The sequence below is a fragment of the Sphaeramia orbicularis genome, chromosome 19 (assembly GCF_902148855.1).
Source record: "Sphaeramia orbicularis chromosome 19, fSphaOr1.1, whole genome shotgun sequence".
Classification (NCBI taxonomy): Eukaryota; Metazoa; Chordata; class Actinopteri; order Kurtiformes; family Apogonidae; genus Sphaeramia; species Sphaeramia orbicularis.
The window spans coordinates 28,900,553-28,926,244 of NC_043975.1; the positions used below are offsets into that span (position 1 = coordinate 28,900,553).

At 37.6% G+C, this 25,692-nt stretch overlaps 1 protein-coding gene across 1 annotated transcript; it reads right to left on the minus strand.

Annotated features, from left to right (window-relative positions):
• Window positions 1-8,392: 8,392 nt before the first annotated feature.
• dclre1a (DNA cross-link repair 1A (PSO2 homolog, S. cerevisiae)) lies at window positions 8,393-25,562 on the minus strand. The gene is made up of 9 exons (XM_030163217.1): window positions 24,886-25,562; window positions 22,141-23,502; window positions 21,917-22,050; window positions 20,764-20,882; window positions 19,574-19,717; window positions 18,431-18,576; window positions 15,658-15,812; window positions 13,049-13,190; window positions 8,393-9,023 (listed from the first exon to the last, which is right to left on the minus strand). The coding sequence occupies exons 1-9, from the start codon at window positions 25,301-25,303 to the stop codon at window positions 8,857-8,859; spliced, it is 2,787 nt and encodes a 928-aa protein (XP_030019077.1). The 5' UTR covers window positions 25,304-25,562; the 3' UTR covers window positions 8,393-8,856.
• Between the last annotated feature and the right edge of the window lie 130 nt (window positions 25,563-25,692).

Below are 25,692 nucleotides of genomic sequence, written 5' to 3' on the forward strand. Positions count from 1 at the left end.
TGTGCAGATCAGGTTTATCTAGAGCAGCGAAGTTACAGTAATGGTATGAATTGCAGTGTTTGGGATGATGCATAAGCGTCCACTATACTGGCTGATATGGAACTAAAACAACAAAACCCATGAATATACAAGAGAACAGCTGTCCACTGTAGTGACCATGATGCATGAAAGGGTTAATTTCTAAACAACACAGTACTAATGTTGAAACTTAAAGTTCAGACATCAATATTTGGTGGAATAACCCTGATTTTTAATGACACTTTTATGTCTGTTGTCTCTCCACCATTGCTGTTGGATGACTTTATGCAGCTCCTGGCAGAGAAATTCAAGAAGCTCAGACATGTTCAGTGGCTTGTGTCCATCCATGTTCCTCCAGAAGTTTTCACAGTGGGTTCAGGTCTGGAGATTGGGCCGAACACAACAGGGTCTTCATCTGGTGGTCCTTCATCCACACCTTTATGGACTTAGCTGAGGCCAGGAGCATTGTCCTGATAGAAAAACCAGTCCTCAGAGTTTGGGAACATTGTCAGAGCAGAAGTCCACTAGTTTTCCATAGTTACTTTTTGGAATCCAATTACTTTTGTGGTACTAATAGCACTGTTTTCGCCTGTTGTAAGAAGATAGTGATGGCCACAGTAGTGGTGTTTATACTTCTCCTTCTTAAATAAGACATGGATCAGGTGCAAGGTTATTATCGTTAACGAAAACTAACGAAATGACGAAAACTAGAATTGAAAAATCATTTTCGTTTACTGAAATAAAGAACTACAATTAAAAGAAAAAAAAACAATAACTAACTGAAACTGTATTGTGTGCTTACAAAACTAACTAAAACATATAAAAATTATGGATAAAATTCCCTACATTTTCGTCTTTGTCAAGGTTGGATTGATATGAAAGCGATTCATTTTGCTCTAGCAATTTTAGCTAGCGGCACCATATGGTACTTAACGGTCCCTCACTTCTCGTCACTTGTTGTTTAATCGTCTTCTCGTCCCCACTCTACCTGGAAACATGGAGACTAAAGTTGGGACAAAGCAGCAGAGTCCTGTCTGGGATTTATTTGAATACGACGGAGAAGAAGAGAAAAGATACAACAAAACTAAAATTAATACTAAAACTAAACTAAAACTAAGCATTTAGAAAAAAAATGAAAACTAATAAAAACTAGCAAACCTGCTCTAAAAACAAATTCAAACTAACTAAATTAGAGGAAAAAAAAGTCAGAACTAAATAAAACTAAACTATAATGAAAAATCCAAAACTATTATAACCTTGATCAGGTGTTTATTCAGTAGAATAAGGTGTGATTGTGTTGGAATTCGACCGACACAGGAATGGAATGGCTGTCATACATGCACACATGCCGATTTCACAGGAAATTGCAGTGGTCTCTTAATTTTTTCCACAGCTGTATATGCTTTCTATGTATATTAAAAACCTCACATAGTTCAGGGAAAGTGTCATGAATTAACATGCAGATGGGACAGTGTCGTACCTCCAGCCATGTTTCACCTATTTCTTTGATTTCAAATAGAAACCAGTGGTTGGGGCCACCTCAGGACACTTTGCTGGAAATGTAGTTTTAATATCACTCAGTGAAGACGACGAAGGGGGAGATGATTTTAATCCTTTTTAAATTATGTCTGGTGACCACTGTCACCCACACACAAAGACAGAATCGAACGGAAATAATATCTACCTGTCCTGCTGTCGTCAAACTCTGTCCGACGGCAACGACTAAACTATCTGACTGTTAATATTCAGACAAAGCCTTTTCCCCATGACATTGCATGAGCCTCTCCAAGGTTAATGTTTCAAGTGTTAATGGAACTATTAAGCAGATATGCGCTCTGGAAACTAAATTATCCAGAGCATTTATCTGAAGTCATTCTTTCAGTGTGATGCTCAAGCTGTGCTGTATTATGAATGTCTGCAATTCATCCTTTGTGAGGGTGCATCAAATGTAGTCTGTGTTGGGACACTAAATCTGTGTTTCATTTGCAAATTTATTCTCAATAAATTTTACCAGATCTTTAAAACATGGACAATTTGTAATTTTTCCTTTGTTTTTTTTTTTAACCCATAAAGACCCAAACATCCACTGGCAGCCAAAACCATCTACTGATGTAAAATGTTTAACCCTTTATAGGACACTCATAGAAATACTCTGAAATTCAAAATTTCAACCTTATTTTGTTATTGGAGGATACACACTGGAAAAAATGTAAATCTTACCAAGTGTATTTTTCCTCATTTCTTGTCAAAATATCTCATCACACTTAAAATAAGACATAATCACCTAAAGAGTAACCTTTCAGTGAGATATAAGAACTTATTTTTAGACAATAGATCTTGAAAATATTATTTCAAGAAATCTTATCAAGATTATTTTCACTTGTTCCATTGGCAGATTTTTTTTGATTGAATTAAGTGCAAAATTGGGGAAGCAAAATTTACAATGAACATTTAGTTGTTTTTTCTCAGCAGGCACTACGTCAATTGTTTTGAAACCAAACATATATTGATGTCATAATCATACCTAACACTATTATCCATACCTTTTCAGAAACTTTTGCCCATATGAGTAATCAGGAACGCAAACGTCAAAGAGTGTGTGATTTGCTGAATGCACTCGTCACACCAAAGGAGATTTCAAAAATAGTTGGAGTGTCCATAAAGACTGTTTATAATGGAAAGAAGAGAATGACTATGAGCAAAACTATTACGAGAAAGTCTGGAAGATACTATTAAAGAAGAATGGGAGAAGTTGTCACCTGAATATTTGAGGAACACTTGCGCAAGTTTCAGGAAGCATGTGAAGGCAGTTATTGAGAAAGGAGGAGGACACATAGAATAAAAACATTTTCTATTATGTCAATTTTCTTGTGGCAAATAAATTCTCATGACGTTCAATAAACTAATTGGTCATACACTGTCTTTCAATCCCTGCCTCAAAATATTGTAAATTTTGCTTCCCCACCCTGTATGTGTGCATTGAAAACTTTAATAAAAACTGTTAAAAGAAAGAAAAATACATTTGGGAACTTCCACTGAAATAGCACTGGGTCTTTAAGGGTTAAACTGAAATTATGGGTTGTCACTTTTTTGTTTCTAAGGATAATCGAGTCATTGTTGTGTTTACTGAGCTGTCCAAGTGCCAAAAAAAGAATCTAAATATAAATTTTGGCAAAGACTTACTTTACTTTCTTGCCAAGCAGGGTGAGCACTTGTTATTTTAAGAACTTACATTTCCAGTTGAATTTTACTCACCATTTGCACAACACTAAATGTACACACAGTGACGCATATGATCTTTTGAGTGTACAGGATTACACAAACGTTTCACTAATTGTTCATTGTTTGCGCGCGCCATATTTTCTGAAACTGAAACATTGAAAGAGTGGGACAAATCTTCTTGAAAGACGCCCAGTTTCAACAGATGTCCCAGTCAATCCAATTTTAGGTTGGTTAGACTTACATATCAAACAGGCTGAATCCCATTGTGATCAGAAATGACTTGCTATGGGCACAAATAGCAGTATAGCGCTTATGACATCAGTCTACCAGTAAAACAGGCAATGAAACATGTATAAGTAGGAGAAGGAGAGTAAGATGAAGTGTAATGAAATGCCCAGAGGAGGAGTTAAAACAGAATTTCTCATCAGGATTACATTGTGGGTGATCTAAAAGCCTTACCAACGTGTAATATATAGAATGTGATGTTTTCTGTGGAAAAAGGAGCAGAAAAGTACTATGGACACACAGGCAGAATTCTACATTTTTGCAAAGGTCTGTGTACCGGGGTTGATATGGAAACATAGTGTAAGCTCTGCTGTCTCAGAGATAAACTGGAAGATCTGATAACAGCGTCAAAAAAACAAGTTTGGTCTTTCGAAGCCAATGCACAGCCCTGGTGTTACTCCATCGCAGTATTTGTCATGAGTGACAGTGACAGGCTGCACAAACCTGACAGTCTTAATGAGGAAATCGAAGACAATGTGGCCTTAGAAAACACTGATTACATCATATTTGCAAACTTTGATAATAATGAGGTAAAATAACTTATTGCAAGGGAGTCGGTTTGATTTTGACATTGGTGGGGACACTAAAGTGCTCCAAGGCGGCATTCCTGAAAGTTGATGGGGTTTAACTGCATTTGCAATCATAATTTCACGTCATGTAGAGCTGATCAAACAAGTAAACAATCATAGTCAGAAAAAAAATCAGTAATTGACATGTTTATAATATATATCTGAATATTTACAGAGAATACAAGAATTTAATGCATTCTGCAATGTTATTCTCATGACTAACAAATCCATTATTATTTAACATCACTTGTGAATTTCCAGCCTCTCCTCCTCTACCTCCTCCTGCCTCTGTACTGTTTGTCACCTGACATAAATATGTTGATACATGACATATGAACAGAATAGGGATACAATGATCATAGAGTTTGACGGTACAGTTATTGCCTGAGCAAAAAAGGCTTTTACTTTCAATTATCATTATTATTGTAATTTACTCCCCTAAAATATGGATAAAATCACATCTAGAATCACATTTAGAATCTGAGGTTTTATTGTATTTTCTCCACTAATTTTCTTTGTGTTTTTTAAACAGTTGCTCTCTTCCATAGAAATACATGAAAATAATAAGTAAATAACTTTTATAAAGTGTATCTGTTTAGCATTAAATATTGTCTTTTATTCAGTATCTGTGTTGTTGAGCCTCTACAGTTCTATACCCTTGAGCTAACTTACACTTTGACTCCTAAAGAAGCGTCTTCTGTCCAGTTTTCTTTTCTTTGACATTAGGTTAGGTTAGTTTATTTCAGACACAAACATAATACAAAACATATGAAACAACAACAACAACAACAACGACAATAATAATAATAATAATGATAATAATAATAAACAATACACAAATACAAAAAATCAAACAATAGAAAAATTATAATAATGATAAACAATACACAAAAAATCAAATAATAGAAAAAAAAAAAAAAAAGAACTACTGTTGTGCCTGAAAGGGAGTAGGAAGAAGCCATTCTTCAAATCCTAATGACCAAGCACACATACACGGACGAGCACGCACACACGCAAACAGACACATGTATGGCCAATCACATGTGCATTAGCAAAACCAAAGAGCCAATCGGAGAGCGATATCTACGTTAGAGGCGGGACTTCTAGCAGAGACCGACTGTTAACCCTTTGTGTGCCATAATCATTGACTAAACACTACAGACAGCGGTTGTATTGATAATGACTACAAAGTAGCGGCTGGATATTGGTAGAGATGTGTCCCTAGTGTCCCTCTATGCACTTAGCAGCGGCCATGGCTCAGATGGTAGAGTGGGTTGTCCAATAACCGAAGGGTTGGCAGTTCGAATCCCGCTCTGTCCTAGTCAGGCCGTTATGTCCTTGGGCAAGACACTTCACCCTCAAACTCACATTGGTGTATAAATGTATGTGAATGTTTGGTGGTGGTCGTTGGCACAAATTGACAGCCATGCTTCTGTTAGTCTGCCCCAGGACAACTGTGGCTACATTTGGAGTTTACCACCACCGCTTTGAGTGACCAAAGGAGCGCTATATAAATCTAATCCATTATTATTATTAATTCTATGCCCCAGATTTATTGCAAGTATATGATTACTCAGTGGTTGTGCAGCATTGATACAACTGAACCTAGTTAACCCTATAATGCTGAACATATGTTACATGAGTTTTGAAGCCTTCTACATGATCAGTGTGATTTTCTTTCTTGAAAAACCTGATGTATACAATTAGATACATGCAATACACAGATAATCCACCAGGGGACTTGATAATTGGCTTCTATTTATCTACAAGACTCTTCTAAGGAGAACACCTCAATACCTCTCCAATCTTTTGCACCTTTCCCACAATAACTACCACCTGAGGTCCAGCGATTGCATTACTCTATCTCTTCCAAAAGCCCGCACCTGTCTTTGGCCAGAATTCCTTTCGTTTTGCTGCAGCAAAGGATTGGAACTCCCTTCAAAGCTCCCTTAAACTTTCAGCTCTCCCATCACTCTGTACATTTAAACAGAAACTACAACATTCCCTAGTTGACTGTTACACGTGTTGACTCTGCCCCCTCCCCTTCTGCTCTCTCTCCATACACTCTAGAACTTATTTATGTTGTTTTTAACTTCGTACTCTCTTCGCCATTGGTTGCAAGTCTTGGATTCATCTGTACTGTTTCCTTTTATCCATTTTTCTTTTGCTCTGTTCTGTTTTGTCACTGTTCTTGTGGTAAAATAAAATACTAATAATAATCCACTCACCAGAGGCCTTTCCAGTGACACTACAAGATTGTCATTAATGAAGGAGGCAGAACTTTGCCAATTTTGAAAAGGAATTACCAATTTGTTAGATGTGTTTGTTATATTCTGTATTTGTTTGTTCAAAAATAATACTTGAGCATTGAGACCTGATGTATCAAATATGATACAAAATTGAAAATCATACATGGAAATTGATATTGGAAAAAAAAACTTCTTTGGGTTGTTCAGAAGGACCAATAAAGGCTCCAAAGAACTGGAATTTTCTGTCAGTGATTTAATGGTTCAGGCTTTATAGAGTTAAAGTCAATGTGGAGGGTATTGAAAATAACTAAAATGGCTTTTACCAGTGCACTTGTCTTCTATCACCTTAGGGAAAATACTGTGATAGCTTAAAATATGTGAATATGAATGCATATTGTAACGATTTACTTTCAATTCTACAACAACACAACACCACTAGACTAGTATAATCAGGGTTTGTACACATTTTTCAAGGTCAGATTCAAGTTTAAGGGTAATTTTCAACATTTTCCAGCATTTTCCACCTTATCGCTGGGGTAAAATACATCTACAGGAACACATATACTCATAATTATTTTTTCACTTTTTATCACAATGTACATTGTATTAAGCTACTGTATAAACATCTAAAATTATGTTTCATAATATAAAAAGTTTAGAAATTAAAGGAGAAAACAAAGTTTTATCCAAAAAAGACAAGCCATTTGGTGTTCTTCAGACATTCACACTGAGACAAAGACTAAGAAGAAAAATGTATCTGGAGTCAACCTGAAAGGACCTGCTAATTTTCTTTGACAAAGTTTTATTTTTCAAAATGTATCACCTCTATGTAAGTAGCTTTGTCTTGGCATCTAAACTGACAGAGTTAATATTAAAAATAAATAGCATCACAGGGTTATAATTGCAAGTGCTTTAAAGCAGTTTTCAGAACTTGAAAACATTTGAAATTCAAGGATTTCAACCATCTGTACAAACTGTATATAATACTGGTCTACAAATAAAAGTTTGAGTCACTACAGTCTTGGGTCAAAATGTGAAATTCTGAGATTTCATGAAAGAATGGGTTTTAGTCAAAAGAAATATTTGTCTCAAAGCGACCAGATCTACTTCAAAACACTGTCTGCACATCACAAAACAGTCACTTTTCAGGTTCTTTTTAGTGGAAGATTTACAAATCTACTGAATAAATGTACATAAATCAATATATATGTGTAAGAAGACTTTCATTTACATTTAAAGCATCTGATAATCAGCACTTTTGTCATTTGTTTTCAATTTATCTTATTAAAGTATGTAGAATTTACCACATTTAATCTGAGGCAAATAATAAAAAAAAGAAGACCAGTGTAATCTGTGGTGATTTGGACATTTAACTACCAAATGTGTTACATCCGGCATATTCTCATGGAATAAACAACATCTGTTTTTACTTGACTTTACTTCCAGGCTCACTACTCACAGATGTCTGCTGAAAAATATTCCATACTTGATGTTATCCATCTTTTATTTTGAGATGTCACTTTTGTTGACGTCTCAAAAAGAGGCCAAGAGAAGACAGGTTTTGAGTTTGCTCTTTCATTGTCCTGGACCAGGAGACAGGCTGAATAAAATGTGCAACAGAAACAAAATGTCAGCTCACACTAGACTATTATCGTTACTGTTTGAGCATATTTGCTGAAATAGGGCATTTCATTTACTTCTTCTTAGATTTGTACAGGATTAAGATCATAGACAACCTACATAATTTTTACAAATAACCAGATGTTCACAGGTAATACTAGTCCAATGTGAGCTTTAGCATCCTGGAAACCTCTACGGTAAACCCTGCAAGCAAAACAAATGTATGAATATTACCAAAAAAAATTACAACTGGGAGACTTATTAAAATAACTTTTAAAACATTTATTTATTTGCCTACAAATGTTATTTACATACAAAAAATACACAGTAGAAAAGGAATTTAATGCAAGTAGTGTATCAGGTGAAAAGGATAGGCAAAAAAAAAAAAAAATCAGCGAATGCTTCTAGCCTATTCCTTTTTTGGTTTTCATGTTTCTTATAATTATTGTACTGAGTGAAATTATTAATGTACAAACCAAAATAAACAATCCATTCATTCATTCAATTGCACAATCATAAAGCAGCATTTACAGTATACTGGGGACAAAGTGGATGTGATATCAGATGTCCAATACTTCTGGATGAAACGGGTTTAATTACAGTCGTGATCCACGTAGGACTTTAAATCATGTTTACACAGACATTTATTAAAGATCAGAACCTTAACCTTCCATACAAGTGAATAAACTGTACTATAATCATGGATGCTATTCATCATGTGGCCCCTTTTGTACTGCGATGAAAAGCTGCTCCTCTGGGCGTTAATGAGCAGCAATGACAGTAAAAGCGATGAAATGTGTCGTGTTATTTTGTTTCCTGTTGTTATGATGTTGTATTATTACCAACAAGCAGTGAAGTGGATCCAGAGTCCAGTTACAATTTACAGATAAATGTCACAGTTTAGCTTTGGTTTCCATGATCCACTCACTGAAACACCTCTCCATGGCCTTCCTGCTCTCCCAGCTGCCGTTGTTTACCGTTGGGATGATCTTTAACGGCTGGAGCCACTGGACGAAACGCTTCAACTCCAGAAAGCTGCTGTGTTCGCTGTACGGGATTCCTGTCAAGAGAACAGAAGAGGGTTTTCAGTTCATCTCATAGGCTGCTTCAGTGTAACTAGTTGAACAGATTTTGCCTTAAAGCTATACCTACCGATGTGGCATTTCTCACAGCACTTAGTAAAAGTTTGAACATGAACAACCCGCCTCCCTCCAAAGCCCCGCCCGCTCATCCCAAGTCGTCAGAAATCGAAGCATGGTCAGAGCCCCGTTCGGCACTATTTGACGCAGGGGGTACCCCTTCTGCGTCGGATTTCAACGCGGAGGGCAGCCTGATAGAACTGCATGTAAATCCCTCAGTGTCATTGAGCTCTGACGCTTTCCTTTTACCTGATGCGCGTGATGGAAGCGGAGGTGGAAGTGGAGGTTCGGTCCACTTCAGCGTGTCCGTAGACCCCTCCCTCAGTAATCAGATCCATCATCCACCTGCCGCGGCCCCTGTTCCATCAGTAGACCCTGAATTTAAAGGTCTGGTCTGTGCAGCGCTGGGTCAGTGTCTTTAGCTGATGAGGTGCCCAGCACCCGCACTGTGAACGCGCGGCCTCCGCGAATTTTCCGTGGACATTTGAGGTTTCATAGTCCATACATTTATCATCCTACATAATCCTACATTGTGTGACACCAAGTACATGTACCTGAATCAGTACTGCAGTCATAAAAGCTGAGCTTCCTGCAGACCTGTCTGTTCAGTCCAGTACAGCTGACTTCCGGACTTTTATCTCCATCCTTCATTCATCAGACTCCTGTTTGTTCCCCTTAGTTGTTGTTGATGTTAATAAATCCGTTTTTTTCCTTCCACATGTGCATTTGAGTTTTATCCATACACATCATAGACAGTAGACTGTGGTCCATGACAGGAGGAGCAGCGTGAGTGAAGCGTCAGATTCAGAGGTACGCATATCAGGTGCGGAGCGCGATAATGGATCGGATGCTGAACGGCCAAATGGATGATTGACAGGAGGCTCAGCCAGGTTCGACCAATTATTTCATTCGGACCGACTAAAATGATTGGTCCGACTTTTATCAGAACTATATGAGAATTAAACATTTTTGAGTTTCAAAACCTGGTGGATTTCTTTTAGATTTTAGTTTGACACATGCTTATTAGGAGCATTTTAAGATGACAAAAGAAAAGTGTAAAAATGCCACATCATACGGTATAGCTTTAAATATCACAATTTTCAAAGAATACAAATGTAAAAACGCTAAAAGGCATCATATTTAACTGCTGCATTTTGTTCTCAGATACTTATTTTTCATCATCTCAGCTCATATTCTAATAGGAAGGAAATCTTCTTGGTATGGAATCCAGTGGCTGGTTGAGCTCACTTCATCTCATTTACAATATTCTTCTTCCGTATTTGGCCAGTGAATGTACAGGTGGTTTGGTATGACATGACATGTCAAAAGTTATATGGTCACAATATGATTACATAGGGCTGCACGATTAATCAATTTTAAATTGAAATCGGATTATTTCATTAGGATGATGTTTAAAAAAGGGTAATCGTCAAATCAAATTTCATTCAGCTGCACACCTTTGGGCTACCGTAGGCTCCTCCTACCAACTGTAGGAGCATTCTCCACAGTTTTTAGTCTCCACACACTAGCACAAAAATGGCGTTTGCTAAGAAGAGTGAGAAGTTTGTAGCTAAAAATTGTAAAAGCAAGTCAGTTGAGTTGAATTGGTACAGCTACGTAGTTTCCGAAGACCAAACCATTCCTCGTTGCAAACTCAGCCTGAAGGTGGTATCTGTCAAAGACAGCAGTACAACCATCTTATTTCATCACCTCAAACCTCATCACACTCCAGAGTGGAAGCAGTATGTTGCATTGCGGGCTGCACACGAAAACGACATGCTGGCTACAGCCTGAATCGAAATTTGACTTTTTAGAGGTAAAAAAAAAATTGGGATTTTGTTTTTGGCCAAAATCGTGCAGCCCTATGATAACCCAGGTAACACAATCAGGGGAGCGTTGCCTTATCACATAGACCAGATGCTCATTATATTAGCATTATCTGAGCAGATCAAACAAAATTATGATAATTAATACAGGAGCCTTTGAGTGATTTGCATCATCCCCTGAAGACTAGATTTTGAGTGTTTTCCTCCACCTAGGGCATATTGTGGGGTCCCTCAGGGCTCTGTGCTTGGCCTAGATCTGTTTTCCATTTACATGGTGTCATTATAATCTCTCATAAGATCTGACATTTTCCATCGTTATGCAGATGACACCCTAAACTACCTTAGTTGTGATCCAAATGATCATCCATTTAACAGCCTTGAAGACATGAAGTAGAGGGAAGTGAAAGAATTGTTTAAACCTAAATAAGACTTTAATTCTTTTTTTAGTTCTAATCGGCTCCATTCCCTCTGTATTAAAATCACAGACTCTCTAGGTTCGTACTCCTATTTCATTACCCACAGTACACAAATAAGTGTTTTTATCTCCGATCTTATTTCTTCTGACTCTAAATAAATAAATAAATAAATAAATAAAAATAAAAATCTAACCACCAGAACTCTTGAAAAAGTAATATATGATTTTACCCATATATGGCTTGACTACTGTAATTCCCTTTTCTCCACCTACAGCAAAAACATAGCTTCACTAGAGTTAATCCAGAGAGCATCCATGAGAATTTTAACAGGCACCAGAAAAACAGGAACTAATACCACCTATACTTGCATCTTTGCACTGGAGACTGTAGGTTCTTTTTTTTTTTCCAATTTTACTTTTAGAGATCTGAACTGTTTGGCACAAAGATACAGCTCTCATTTCTTAACATCTCGCCTGAGATCCTCAAAGGCTGCTCTACTAGTGGTCCAAACTTCCACACTCAAAAATAAAGATGACAGCATTGGCCATCTGGGCTTCTGGTCTGTGAAACTGCCTCCCAGGAGACCTTTAGGATGGATAGATCTATTTCTTAATTTAAAACTCTCTTTAAAATGCACTTTTCCAGACTTGCTTTCCCCTGATCTTTGCACTTTACATTTTAACTCCTTTCTTACATTGTTGATATTTGTGCTTTATAGCATTACATGGTTACTGGTGCTTTATGCGTTTTATTGAGGTCATTTTTACATTTCCTGGTGTCATATTACCTTGTAAACCACTTTGTAAACATTGTTTTAAGAAGGTGCGATATAAACAAAACAAAAATAAATAAATGTATTTTTTTAAGGCAAAGGGGAAAATAGCGAGGTTTGTTCTTCTTTCACTCCTCCACAGGCTTGATGTGCTCTGCTGCTTTAAACAGATCTAGCTAAATCTAAGCCCACTCGAGTATACAGTAAATCCTCCCACATGCAGAGAGCAATATTAGTAGCAGTAGCAGCGGCATATGGCTCCGAAAGAACAAGGAGGAGAGATAAAAAAAAAAAAAAAAAAAAAAAAGGCAGCAAGAGTGCAAATTGGCTTCCGCCTCACTGACACATAAAATGCTGAGGAGGACGAAATTATAAGACTGTGTGTGTATCACAAAAGCCGGTGATGGTAGGTTTTGGGCCAGATGGCTAATGCTGTGGATAGATCTATTCAGAAAATCAAATGGAGGGCAGGAAGAAAGCAGCGAAGGAAAAAAAAAAAACAAGTCATGGCCCATTTTTACTGGGTCTTAATACTAAGCCACTGTGCAATAGTGATCTCCATGATTCAACACACAAAATCTGCACAACCCTTGTGTTGATTACACACACTTTCCATAGTTCATTCATGCACTCTATTTGATACCTGTGTTTGCCTAAAGAGGGAGCTCTAGACTAAACACAACAATGTGGGGGAACATTTTTGGCAGGGAAATTGCTTGTGCTAAAATAATCAGAGTAGCAAGACAACAGTGAAAACATCTACTGTTATGACGGGGGTCACTGGTGTTTGTAGAACACCCTCAGACTTAAATCACTACTTTAAAAACATTGTTGACCACTGCTCTGACCTGTGATTCACTACAGGTTACTACTGTCCATCCTCCGTAGATGCTCTCTGGTTCATTCATGTTGAGGAAAGGATAAATACATACCATAAATAGAGACACTGCCGCTGGTCTGAGGTAATATGTCCTCCACTGAGTCCACCTGCTGGCTGAAAGTCCAGCCCGTGGGTTTGAAGGCCACCAGCTTCTCGTACTGTCCTGAGAACCGTGCCAGGTGATCCTGCAATTTCTGGAAACAAAATGAAGAAGATGGTGACTGTTATGTACTTTACTGAGGACTTTTTAATCTTTAATTACATAGTCTTTTCATTAAAGCTGCAGGAGTGGAAATTGGGAAAGAAGAAAAACACCAGACTTCCTTGTGTTCTCTCGTCTCAATTCAAATCAAAAGATTAAATATGAATACAGATTAACTAACCTCATTTCATGCTGTTATGGAAAAGTGAAGCCATTTTACAAGCTTCCATAATGAGACAGAGCAGCAGAATTGTGTTTATGTGGCGTCTGGTGGAATCTGATCAGCGATCTGTAATTACAGCTGTCAATGACATTTTTACTCCTCATATCAGACTGAAAATGCCTGATTAGACAAATGCGGTGTCACAGGGTGGATTTTCTACAGACTGAAAAAACAGGCAAAAGACAATCGCAGAGGTGCAGTAAATGCTGAAAGGTAGTTAAAACCAGCAACTTTAAGCACTTTTAAGACGATATCTGAGAAGTTCATAATTGTGGTACGGATATGAGTCAGTGGGTGACACAGTGGTGCAATGGATAGCACTTGTGCCTCACAGCAAGAAGGTCCTGGATTCGATTCCATCACCAGTCGATGGGGGTGGGACCTTTCTGTGGGGAGTTTGCATGCTCTCCCCGTGTCTGTGTGGGTTCTCTCTGGGTACTCGGGCTTCCTCCCACCACCCAAACACGTGCACTGATAGGTTAATTGATTAATCTAAGTTGCCCATCGGTGTGAATGTGAGTGTGATTGATTGTTTCTATATGTCAGCCCTGCAATGAACTGGTGAAATGTCCAAGGTGCACCTCGCCTTCACCCATAAGTAGCTGGAATAGGCTCCAGTGACCCCCGTGACCCTGATGAGGATAAAGCGGGTTCAGATAATGAATGAATGGTATGAGCCACTTTTGTTGTGGGGACGCATATTATAAAAATGTGTGTCCTTATGAGATCTGAACCAAAAAATTATGTTTTCTTATGTTCTCCATTGCAGTGTTTCACTTATGATATAAAGCCCGCACACTAAAAATGAGAGGATGCTGTGTAAAACACAAATAATAAAAAGAAAAATAGGACCAAGGGTCCTGTAGTCCAACAGCATATTTAGAGGCATTAATTGACATTTGTTTGACATTTCAAGGTCACTCAAGGTCATAGGTCATAGCATCAAATGACAGCCCATGTGACTTCCTATCTATTGCCAATAGTAATTATATCAATATCTTCAACTCTTTTCAAGTTATAGCACTTTGAAATTTGTCAATCACTATTTCCCAACTCTTTGAACACACTTGGCAGAACTTACTCCAAAGATGTTCCGCAACAAATACAATGGTTTTGGACAAAAAGATTCTTGAAAAATTGTTTACAGACAGACGCCAATTAATACCAATAGTTCATCGGACCTTGCTGTTGGACTAAAAACCCATGTTACAAGAGAAAAGAAAACAACGGTTTAACCTGAGACAATGAATGATTAAGACAAAAATAAGATACATTTGGAATTTGATGTTTTCTATCCTCTCCTGTGAATAATGTGTTAATGAGAGAAACAAATCATTTCATTCTATTATCATTTACACAATGTCCCAACTTTTTTGGAATTGGTGTTCATTCAAACATTTTTTCTCATCAAAATTCTGCAGCTCCTGTGATGTAAAAACTGCACTGGGTAATATTGAAATCCAGGCCATTTTGATTAAATATTCAACAGAATCAATTTGTGATGCACACTTTATAGAGCTGAAGTTACAGTTGCTCTTCTTAATATTTTATCTGCCCAGCGACACAGTGTCCAAATAAAAACCTAAACTGCCGTCAGCCTTTTCTGTGCCTGGTGATGCGTGCACTGTATCAACTCTGGGACTTATCTGTGCTTATACAGATGGCAAAATGAAACGGCTTAGTCTTTTTACGGAGATGATGCGCCTGGTCATCACAATTACCGTTTCCTAATTAGTTTACTTGCATATGCACAGAACTTTATGAGGGAAGGAAGTAACAAAATTCATTGTTAAAAACGGTGATGTAAATGCATGTGGCAAAAAAAAATAAATAAATAAATGCAGTGATTAATTATGGAGCGATGTGTTGTAATTGAAAGTCAGCTGAATCAAAAGAGTCCTTGAATAAACAACAAGAAATCTACAGACCATTTGAGGATGAGTGCACGGCTGTATTATCCAACTCCACTCCCACTCATCTCGCTGAGTAGTTTATTATTAAATGAAATGGTTAAACCCATCTCGCTCTACACGGGTTCACATACTGTGAATAAACAAAGAAAACTGCCTCAGGGACATGAATTTGATAAGATATGTTTGTGGTTTGTTTTTCTCCAATCATGAAGGTGCTTAATTTCCTAAACAAGCCCCTAAAAAAAGAACATTTTTAAAAAGGGTGCACCATAATGACTGGTCTTTTCACATCAGATAATGGAAAATGAGATGGCTGCACCTACTTTGAAGGAGAGCTGCATCATGGGTAGTACATGGACCTGGGCTGCCTTCCAGTCGGTGGTTATACGTTGTCTGACTTGTTCTGACTCCAGACAGCACATGGTGTTGTATTTGTCTCTAGAGAGGCACACTTTAGACCCCAGGACCTCTGCCAGGGCTGCAAATGGAGCAGAACAACAACTCTGTAAGGTCAAAGAATGTGAAAAACCAGGCATTTTCAGCCCAGGACCCAGACAAACTTACCCCGGTGTTACCCCTTTAGAGCCGTGAGATGTGATGATGTCATTGGTTGTCTAATGATCGCTTCCTATTATGTTCTGTTGCTTATTTCACTCTGTCATAATTCACTCTTTCAATGTTTTTTTTTGCATCTGGATGAAAGATTCAGGCAGCGTTTTATTAAATGATTTTATGTATTTATATCATGAGCCTTGTTTTGCTGCAGTGGGTTCTCCAGAGTGAAAATGTAAGGCAGAAACCTGGACACAAATATAAAATGATTGCTTTGCAGATTTAATAATGAAATAAGTTCTAATTAAATTGACATCAAAAACCCAATTTTGGCAACCAGTAACACAAATGAGGAAAAGCTGATTTTGAAAAACAAACAAGAAACAATATTTCAAAAGCAGAATATCAAAAGTTTACATTGAATTTATACAGAAAAAAGTTTGTTTTGTTGTCAATATATTCACATATTAGACCTAGGTTTGGGATTTGCATATAATTGAAAAGTGTTTTATATTTGTCACACGTATAATTTCAAACTGCTTAAACTATAAATAAACTTTCAAAATAAAGCTAATAATTGCCTTCAATATATAATTTATTTAAATCATTAAACATGTGCTACATCATATTTTAGATATGAAATAATCAAAATATGCTCCTTCAGGGTTCCTACAGGTTTCTAAAAGTTCAATTTAAGACTTTTTAAGACCACTTAGAACAGAAATTAATGCCTATTTCACAGCCATACTGGCAAAAATTCATGACTCCTAGAATTTAGGAAACTTTATTTATCTACTCCAACGCCTTGATTCCCACTGTTCCGAGTCATTTGTCATCGAAGCCTGCAAAGTTAGCAATAGCTGGTTCCTAATTTCAATATAAATTGTCAGGTTGGAACAGGTGGAACTACGGCTACGTTCAGACTGCAGGCAAATGTGGCCCAAATCCAATTTTTTTGCCCATATGTGACCTGTATCTGATCTGTTAAAGACAGTTTGAACAGCACAAATCCAATTTTTTCAAATCCTACCCAGACCACTTTTATATGTGGTCCTAAATCTGACACGTCTGATATTCTGCAATACGACTTCAGTCTGAAAGGCCAGGTCACATTTATTCAACCTTTACGTCATTGAAATGAGGCAAACACCACAATTCTGCGTCCCAGGAGGAGGAGCGGCGGGAAAAACATATTTAGTGCCTGCGTAGTCACATACTACGTCAGGACTTTTTTTCTGTCTCACTTCAGGGTCGCGTTCAGTTCATACTCAAAACTAATAGAAGTCTAATTTAATGTGTAATATGAACGAGCACACACAAAAACAAATCTGATTTCACCAAAAAAATCCAAATTGTGCATTAAAACCTGCTGTCTGAACATGGTGTAAGTAGACTGTTACTTTCTTTACATCTTGAACATTTCCCAGACACATTTAAACACAATACAGTGAATAAGTTTATGACAACATAACTTAAGACCTAATATATAAAATTGTATTCCTTTTAAAGACTCTTTAAAAGGTATTAAATGCAGATTTGTAAATTCAAGACATAAGACCCTGCAGAAACCCTGTCTATATTTATGTTCTAACCTTCTGTGACATTTTGTGTAAATTCAAGGATAAGGTTGAGCTGCTGTACTTCTCATGAAAAAATGAAGTGACTAATGATTAGAATAAATAAGAATAAAGACATTTAATCCTCTACCGGGGTCCCTTTAAGAGCAGAAATACAGAGAACACAGGGTTAGGGTAATGTGTTCTGTATTAGCTGCCATTTTATTAGTTTCAACTTAAAGGAGACCTTCCCAATGTACATTTTCCATTACAGACTTATGCAAATCATCCAGGCTCTGTGAGGACGACACTGGTTTTGTGCACTTCACTAGAGCAGAATGCTTCATGTGTGCCAAGAGGACCTCAGTGGCCACATGAGGACAACACATATTGAGGCTTTTTTTTCTGGAAACAGTCTAATCCACAACTCCCCACATCCTTTCCACTTCAATACAAGACACAATCTCAGATGACCTTTCTTTAAAGCGAGTAAAGATTAGACAGTGATATTGTGCTACAGAAGGGAAAAAAAAACAACCAAAAAACACACTTGTAATTTATTTTGACTTCACGTCCAACATTTCGTGTTGGTGGAAGGGCCTTACTTAGTAATCTATCACGGTAATATCACTGTATGTGAGATTACATGAATAAATTACCATGTCGTTTTCAGTAATATAATTAGCTATCAAAAAACATGTCATTATGATCAACCTGTCTAATTATCAAACTGATTCTGGTATAAAACTTATTTTCACCATAATTAGTCACTGTCATCTTAGTTGAAACAGATCCTCAAAAGGAGCTAGATAAACTAAACTTTACTAAAAACGCCTACTCTTTATTCCCAATGCTCTCACTTTGGCCGAAGTGATGACAAGAATATTTGGCATGTACTGTATGTTATAAGCGCTCTGAAACCACACACATACTGAGCTCAAAGATGAGATCATACACCCCAAGATGCTGCTGACGAAAGTGCCCTTACCCAAAAAGACCTTCTCCTTCCCCACAGAGTAGGAGCCACACACCACTAGAGTGCGTGGGTTTAGCGTCACCAATTCGAAGGCTGTATTTGCCGCATAGTTGATGACTTCTTGCTGTTTTGGGAAAGTGTACTCAGGACTGCAATACCTATCAGGACAAGAGGAGTGTAAAGTAACTCACATGAGGGAAAAGTATATAGTATAGTTGTGTTGTTCAGTCTGTATGATTTGATGAAATATTAAAGACACACTGAAAAGAACTGAATGATACTGCAATTTTGGGATTCTATCAAAATTGTAGTACTGTTCAATTATTTTTTTCTAAACACTTAAAAAATTAAATAGTTTTGCACAGTCTGTCCACAAGATCGCATACCACTACAACAGTTATATATGCTTGTATAGATATAATTTCAACACAACTTGTAGAAGAACTATACTTACACGTTACAAAAATCAATATAAAACAGATGCTCCATGTGATCTGTGCTGAGATGATCACATTTGTCTATAAATCAATGGTTGAATAAGTCAGTGTATCATTATTATTAGAACCGACACATATACTGCTGTTGTGGTGAAATCTACACAATGTAAAGAATACACTTGCATTCCAACATTATCTGAGGCTTCATGGTTTGAATTCTATGAGAAACAAGGGTTTGTCCAAGCATAGTTTACACACAATTTTATCTTGAGCTTTTATAATTTTACCCTCTACTGACCAAAATCTGAGGTATTTCTACAGACCCTCGTGAGATCAACAGCTGTGGAAATGTTGTGCAAATTAATACAGATTTTTTTATTTACAATGCAAACATAAACTGAATTCAGCATTGTTTTTCTTCAGCTCAATGGAGTTTCTTTTCACTTCCTACTGTGGCCATGTACTTGCTTTAAGTGGATCTGTTGGGCTTTTCTTTATATAACATTTCAAGATCTTGATATTATGTTAAGAGGCTTGAGATTATTTTCTGTGATTTGGAGTTATATGAATAAAGATGAGCTTATCTGTTTAAATAATTAAAGAAATTGGTCACACAGACAGCATTTAGGAGCATAGTACAAGCACAATAATCTGCTTCTGGTGATTCAACAACTATACTGGTATGTTTAGTGTGCTCATGCAAGGAGATGTTACTGACGTGGTGTCCAGGTAGAGTGTCTGCACCCTGCAGTTGAGTAACTCTGGGTAGGTTTCCATCGACGGATCAGCTCTGAAGTCTCCAGTATGAAGTACCGTCTGTCCATCACGCAGGAAGAACAGCAGCATCGCAGCTCCTGGACAACTAGACAGGTGGACAGATGTGAGAAGAGAAGCCAGCCAATGGTAAAACAGCTGCAGATATCTGTGGTAAAGGGTCATTGCACATATTTAACCCAAAAAGATCCAAACATCCACCATTGACCAAAACCAGCAACTGATCTAATACCTGTTGATCGACTAAAATCCTATCAATACATGTAAACAACTGATGTAAAATACAGTTTGTCATCTTTTCATGGTCATCAGCTATGACCTGTTTGGATGTTCAGAGGCTCCGTGGTGAACATCGAAACACTCATCTTCTACAACACTGATTCACCAGTAAAACCCATGGAGTTGGATCAATGACAGTGGACGGAGACACTGGTTTTTCCATTCAGTTATTGATATTTTTGCTGAAAAAGTCACTTTTTTCCCAGTTTTCTCTGTTCTTAAGTAAGAACATTTGAATTTACTCTGAGTTTTCATAAACATGTGCATGATCTGTGAATTAAGTATGAGGAAAAAATACATGATTTACACTAAAAAAAAAATGCAGAATACATAGGATTATATTATCATAAATAATGATAAATCACTTATGAAAGGTTGAAAAGAGAGAAAAATGCATTTTGGAACTGGCACAAAAGTAGCACTACATCTTTATGGGTTAATTTGAAATCTACAGAATGCACTGGCCATCACTTGTAGGTGTAGTCAGACCTAAACTTCTATTTTCTCTCAGATTTTGTAGAAAAAAAGAAGCCTTTTATTCTTGAGTGGAAAAAAAAACATTTACATAAATAGCCTGAGGCTGTGTGGATGTGAAATTGGCTTTAGACATTCAACTGACAGTCATAATGCCTCAGCAAAATTTAAGATGTTAAACCTTAATGAGAATTTTATGCTAATGATGATGACTGCAGTATCCCTCTCTACTGTACATAAACCAACACTTTTTATGGTCCGGTTACAAGTGGATCTGTGCCAAGTCACTCCTTTGAATGTTATTCAAAGCCGTCACACATCTTAACATATCATCAGTGATGGATGGTCTGTTGCTTTCTCGTTCTATGATGGATGACTTACTGGTTAGCGTCCAAAAGGATGACCTTGACTCCTTCCACAGTGACCTGTGTGTTCATAGGTAGGATGTGGACGTACTGCTCTGCCACCTTCAGTTTGCTTTTCACCAGGTTCCCTGTTATCTGACCGGGAGAACTTTATGTTAGGCAAAAGATGTCAGTTTCCACCAATAATAATCAATATATTAATCCCCCTTTAACAGAGAAACATATACAAAAAAGAAAATATATATTTTTTAAAAATGCTAGACAAATAAAATTAGTTCCTTTTCAAAATCTACATGGAAACATACTCATCGATTCTAATCAAACTTTTCTGGGCTGTGACCCACCTAGCACCAAAGTTGATTTTCTGTGACCTACCAAATAAAGACAATCCCTGCGGAGTCCCAGTAAGTCTCTTTTTAGTTTGTATCTGAAGAGAACACACATTCCACTGTGATATATGATGACCCACTTGACAGCAGGACTTGCACCGAATCTAGTGTGTGTGACCACTTTTACTCCGTTTGTGATAATTAATGAAGCACACTGTGTACCCCTCAATATGATCATCTACGTGTTTCATTTGACCAACCTGAAGACAACCATATTAACAGCTTTCTACATTTTAATTATTTATGTGTTTTACTATATATCCAGGCACGGCTAGAGCTGAATATGTCTGTCACGTAAAATTGCAAGAAACAACTTAAAGGTCCTCAAATTAAGGAAAAAAAAAACCACCCCACAAAACTCCAATATGGAAAGACGAACCAACAAATTGGTATTCACAGCTGCTAACTGCAACCATATTTTCATTACCCCAAGCTAATGCAGTGTAGTGAGATAAATGAATGAAGCTGCCCCTCTATGCATTCTGAGGAAGAAAGCATTCTTTGGAGAGAGAAAAAAAAAAAAAAAACCTTTCGCTGTACAATCAAAGCAGCCAATTTGTTCTGCAGTATTCAAGAACTAACAGGCCTTTGGATGGAAACTCCTATTTTATTAACATGCAAAAGCGCAGACATATTGTAACTGACACACTTTTCCTTTCCTCTCCTTTGTAAAAAAAAAAAATGATTTAAGGTTCTTCTAAACCAAAGACTTCTCTGAAATACTGAAATACCATAAAGAATATAAGGTCATGGTCTTGTGGAGATCAAATCTTAACTTACTCTGTTACAATAGATTGGGAATGTGGAGTTCTTCCTTAACCCTCCATAATGGTCAGAGTGGAAATGGGTTAAGAAGTATGCAGTAACACCATCAATCTCTCCATACCGGAAGGCATCTATGGCAAACTTCGTACCTAGGGAAAATTTTACAAACACCTCTATCACAAAAGATAAACATAATTAACCTTTAAACTGATGCAACAATTTGTCATTCTATCACTGACCTGGAATTTTCTTGTAGAACGGACACCGTGGTAACTGTTCAACTTCCCCATCTGCTCCTCCTCTGTTCCACCTTCTTCGTCTCCATCCTCTGGTCCCACCTCTCCCTGATTCTCTCTGAGCATCTCCTTCATTATTACCTCCAGTCACTGTGTCTCCTGAGGTTACTGTGGTGGCCCTACTTCTCCCTCGTCTTTCTCTCCTTTGTCGTCTCTGCCCTGAGTTCTCACCTGTGGTTTCACCAGAGGCACTGCTGGGTTCACGGGGTCCACTCTTGGCCTCCTTCTCCTTCTCCTTGAGGGGTTTGACTCCAAAAAACACTCCAATGTCCATCTGTTTGAGACCAGAAGCCTGACCTGTCTTGCTCTGGATTTTCCAAGGTGTCATGGTTTGAAATTTCTCTGACTGAATACTGCTGTCATCCAAGTTTTTAAAAGGCAGGCTATCGGAGTTTAAAATAGTTTCTCGCAAGCGCTCTAAAACAATACTCTGAGGAGACTGAATGCTGTTTGTACAGGCACTGCCAACACTTGTTGAACTTTTAAGCTCTTCTTTTTCCCTTGTGGGAGCAGATGTATTTGCAGCAACTGCAGAGGTAGCCTGTTGATTACTCTGTGTTGATGAGGCAAATGGATTCGGCTGGGTATCTGACAGAACACATTTCTTCATCGGACCATCACTGGTTTCAAAATTATCAAGAAATTCAGTAAAGAGCTCATCTTCACTTGAGAAACTGTCACTGTACAGCATTAATGAGTCATCATCCTCAGTTTTCAATGTGTCACTATTAAAAAGGGCTTTCCTTGCTTCACTCTTGCTCACTTCAGTCTCTACAGGAAGCTCAGAGAGAGGAGAGTAGGATATCGCCTCATCATTGTAAGGAGAAAGTTCACTTTTGAGAAGACCATCACCGGGTTGATCTCTACTTTCTGTTTTGGCTGGAGTAGATGAAAGGTCTGATTTACTTTCTTGGGAAGAACTGAGAGACTTCTGGCCTTTTAAGGATGACCACCCTTTCTTTTTCTTAAAATCCTCTGGTCCGGGTGAGCGCAGTAACAGAAGGCCATTAGTGATTTTAGTAGGTGGTGTTCCTTTGTGATTATTTAAAGAGGAGGCACTGTTGTTAGACAGCACTGAAACACTGAGGACACTCTCCTGTGATGTCTCTAAGGTAGAGTCATTCCCATCAGCTTTCCTAAATCCTTGGAGACAACCCAGGCCAGAGTCCCCACTAGTCGTTGCCTGCTGGGACAGACTGAGGAGCTGTGCATCTCCAGTTGCTCGACTGTGGGCAAGGAATGTGTGGTTGTATTTCTTGTAATGGTTTGGAATGGTTGAGGTGCACAGGAGGCCGTCAGGACATTCTGTATGAGCAGATAAAACACAGCATTAGTCTGTTCCTTGCACATTAATTTAAATCTTCATTAGTTGCATACTGCTTAAATTAATAAACAATTTCAGGAATTCTGTAGATTTCAGTTAATGGAATTGGAGACCATTGAGGAGGCAATTTAAGACCTCCTTTTTTTGCTGTCAATTGTTTTTTACTTGGATCTAAATATTGCAACAAACTAAATATTGAAAATAAAAGAAGGGCATAGAAATTTGCAACATTGGTAGTGTCAAATGAAATATAATATCAAATGGCATTACATGAAGTACACAGCCTAGCCCCCTCAAAACTCTTGCACTCTATTATGTTGGACCAAATTTGCACACATTCACCGTAGCATCACTTCAATAAACTTATTCAATGTTGCCACATTTCTTACCTTCATCTTTTGGACACATAACATTGCTGAACCTAGATCTGACCACCTGAAGCAGCCCTAGACCATAACACTGCCCCCACAGGCTTGTACAGTAGGCACTAGGCATGATGGGTAATCACTTCATCTGCCTCTCTTCTCACCCTGATGCACCCATCACTCTGGAGCAGGGTCAATCTGGACTCTGACGGTTGTTGATGAAATGAGAAGCTACTCGCTGCATCATTTAGGAATAAAGAACTGCTGCTGAAATATAATCACAGCAGTAAATTAAACTTTTTGGGGGGGGGGGGCCTATATATCATGCCACGATGAAACCTTTTACCTCTTCTTTATTTAGAGGCTCTGCTGCATCTTTTTGACAACTATAAGATATAGTCTACTTCATGTGTTTCTGGAAAAGCATGATTTATACACACTAGGGCTACAGTTAACCAATACAAAGATGCTATGAGTAGTTATTCATTGTTACCTATTTTAGTGTGATTGATAGTCGATGATGGAATCATATTTGGTAATGAATCTGACACTGAAAGTAAGGAAGGGGCAGGACTAGACAAGCCATTGCTTCTTTCTGTCCCTTCTCAATGTTTATGAGTTGATTCATATGTATATTTATGTTAAATTTATTGCATTTCATTACTTTTTCTGTGATTAATGACCACTGATGGGTGCATATGTAATTGACTTCTTGCTTTAATTGTTTTTTTTTTTTTTTTTTTTTTACTTAAAAGTTTGAGACAAATAACCTAAACTAAACAGTGTATAAAATATATAAAGTGGATAATACAACTGATTTTTCCTGATGTAAATCATTCCATTCATTAAAACAGATATCATGTAAACACATTAAACACACTGATAACAGATAGCAGGTGAGTTGTGGAAGACTTGTTCAATAAATGTATACTTTTGCATGTTTGCTATTTATTAAATCTGTCCTGCATAAATCAGTGTTCAAACTAAGTTTTAAAATACCTTTGCATGTGTCCCTGGGGAAGTCAAGACATTCAATAACATGCCATCTCTGAGACTGAACCACCAAAATGGAAAAAGGCATTTGACAAATAGGACAAAAGTCTCCAGACGATGGTCCCTCTCCATTATGGTCAGTTTGGACTGTTTTCGAGGGTGTGCTCAGGGCTTCTAAACAGTTTTGCTCGTCTTTAATAACAGAAGGTTTGACATCTTCATTTCCAGTTGCGTTCACGGTCAAACATCTTTTATCCAACGGAGATTTGACAGTTGAAGAGGTGTCTTTCTTGGAGGTTTTTCTGGACGTACACCTTTTCTTGGCCACAGTTCCGCTGACAGACGCTGATTCTTGTTTCTTCTTTTTCTTCCCAAGAGGTTTATACTCCCAAATGTCACTTTCAGAGTCGTCCTTCTGTGACATTTGGAGAAAAAAAGAGAGAACTGTCTCTCGCGTTACCAAACAACCTCGTCAGTACCCTAGTTATTACAAAACACTTGACGTTTAATAACATCCCGCAAAGGTCCTTAGCAATAATTACAGTAGATTTGAGAGTACTGTTAAATTCCGTTGTACTTTAAGGATAACATTTCGGCAACAATAATTTACAGTATTAGGCTATTTTGAGCACCTACTACAGCATGTTAGCACCACTATGTATTAGCGCTTACCGCCAGTGCTAAAATGAATTTAGTAAAGACAAGTTTAGAAACGGAGCAGCACTTTCGCTATATCTCATAACTCATAAACGTTCGAATTAACGCCTGTGGAATTTGCTGTAATACGTAAAGTTAAAGTGTTTAAGATAATAT

Bases quoted from the DNA above. Each gene is read 5' to 3' on its own strand.
- dclre1a (XM_030163217.1), bottom strand. From the start codon at position 25,303: ATGTCACAGAAGGACGACTCTGAAAGTGACATTTGGGAGTATAAACCT. The intron at 23,503-24,885 runs GTATTTTAAAAC...CTGCTCATACAG, and splicing joins CCCCAGGGACACATGCAAAG to AATGTCCTGACGGCCTCCTG. The intron at 22,051-22,140 runs GTCAGTGATAGA...AATTTTCCCTAG, and splicing joins GTTCTACAAGAAAATTCCAG to GTACGAAGTTTGCCATAGAT.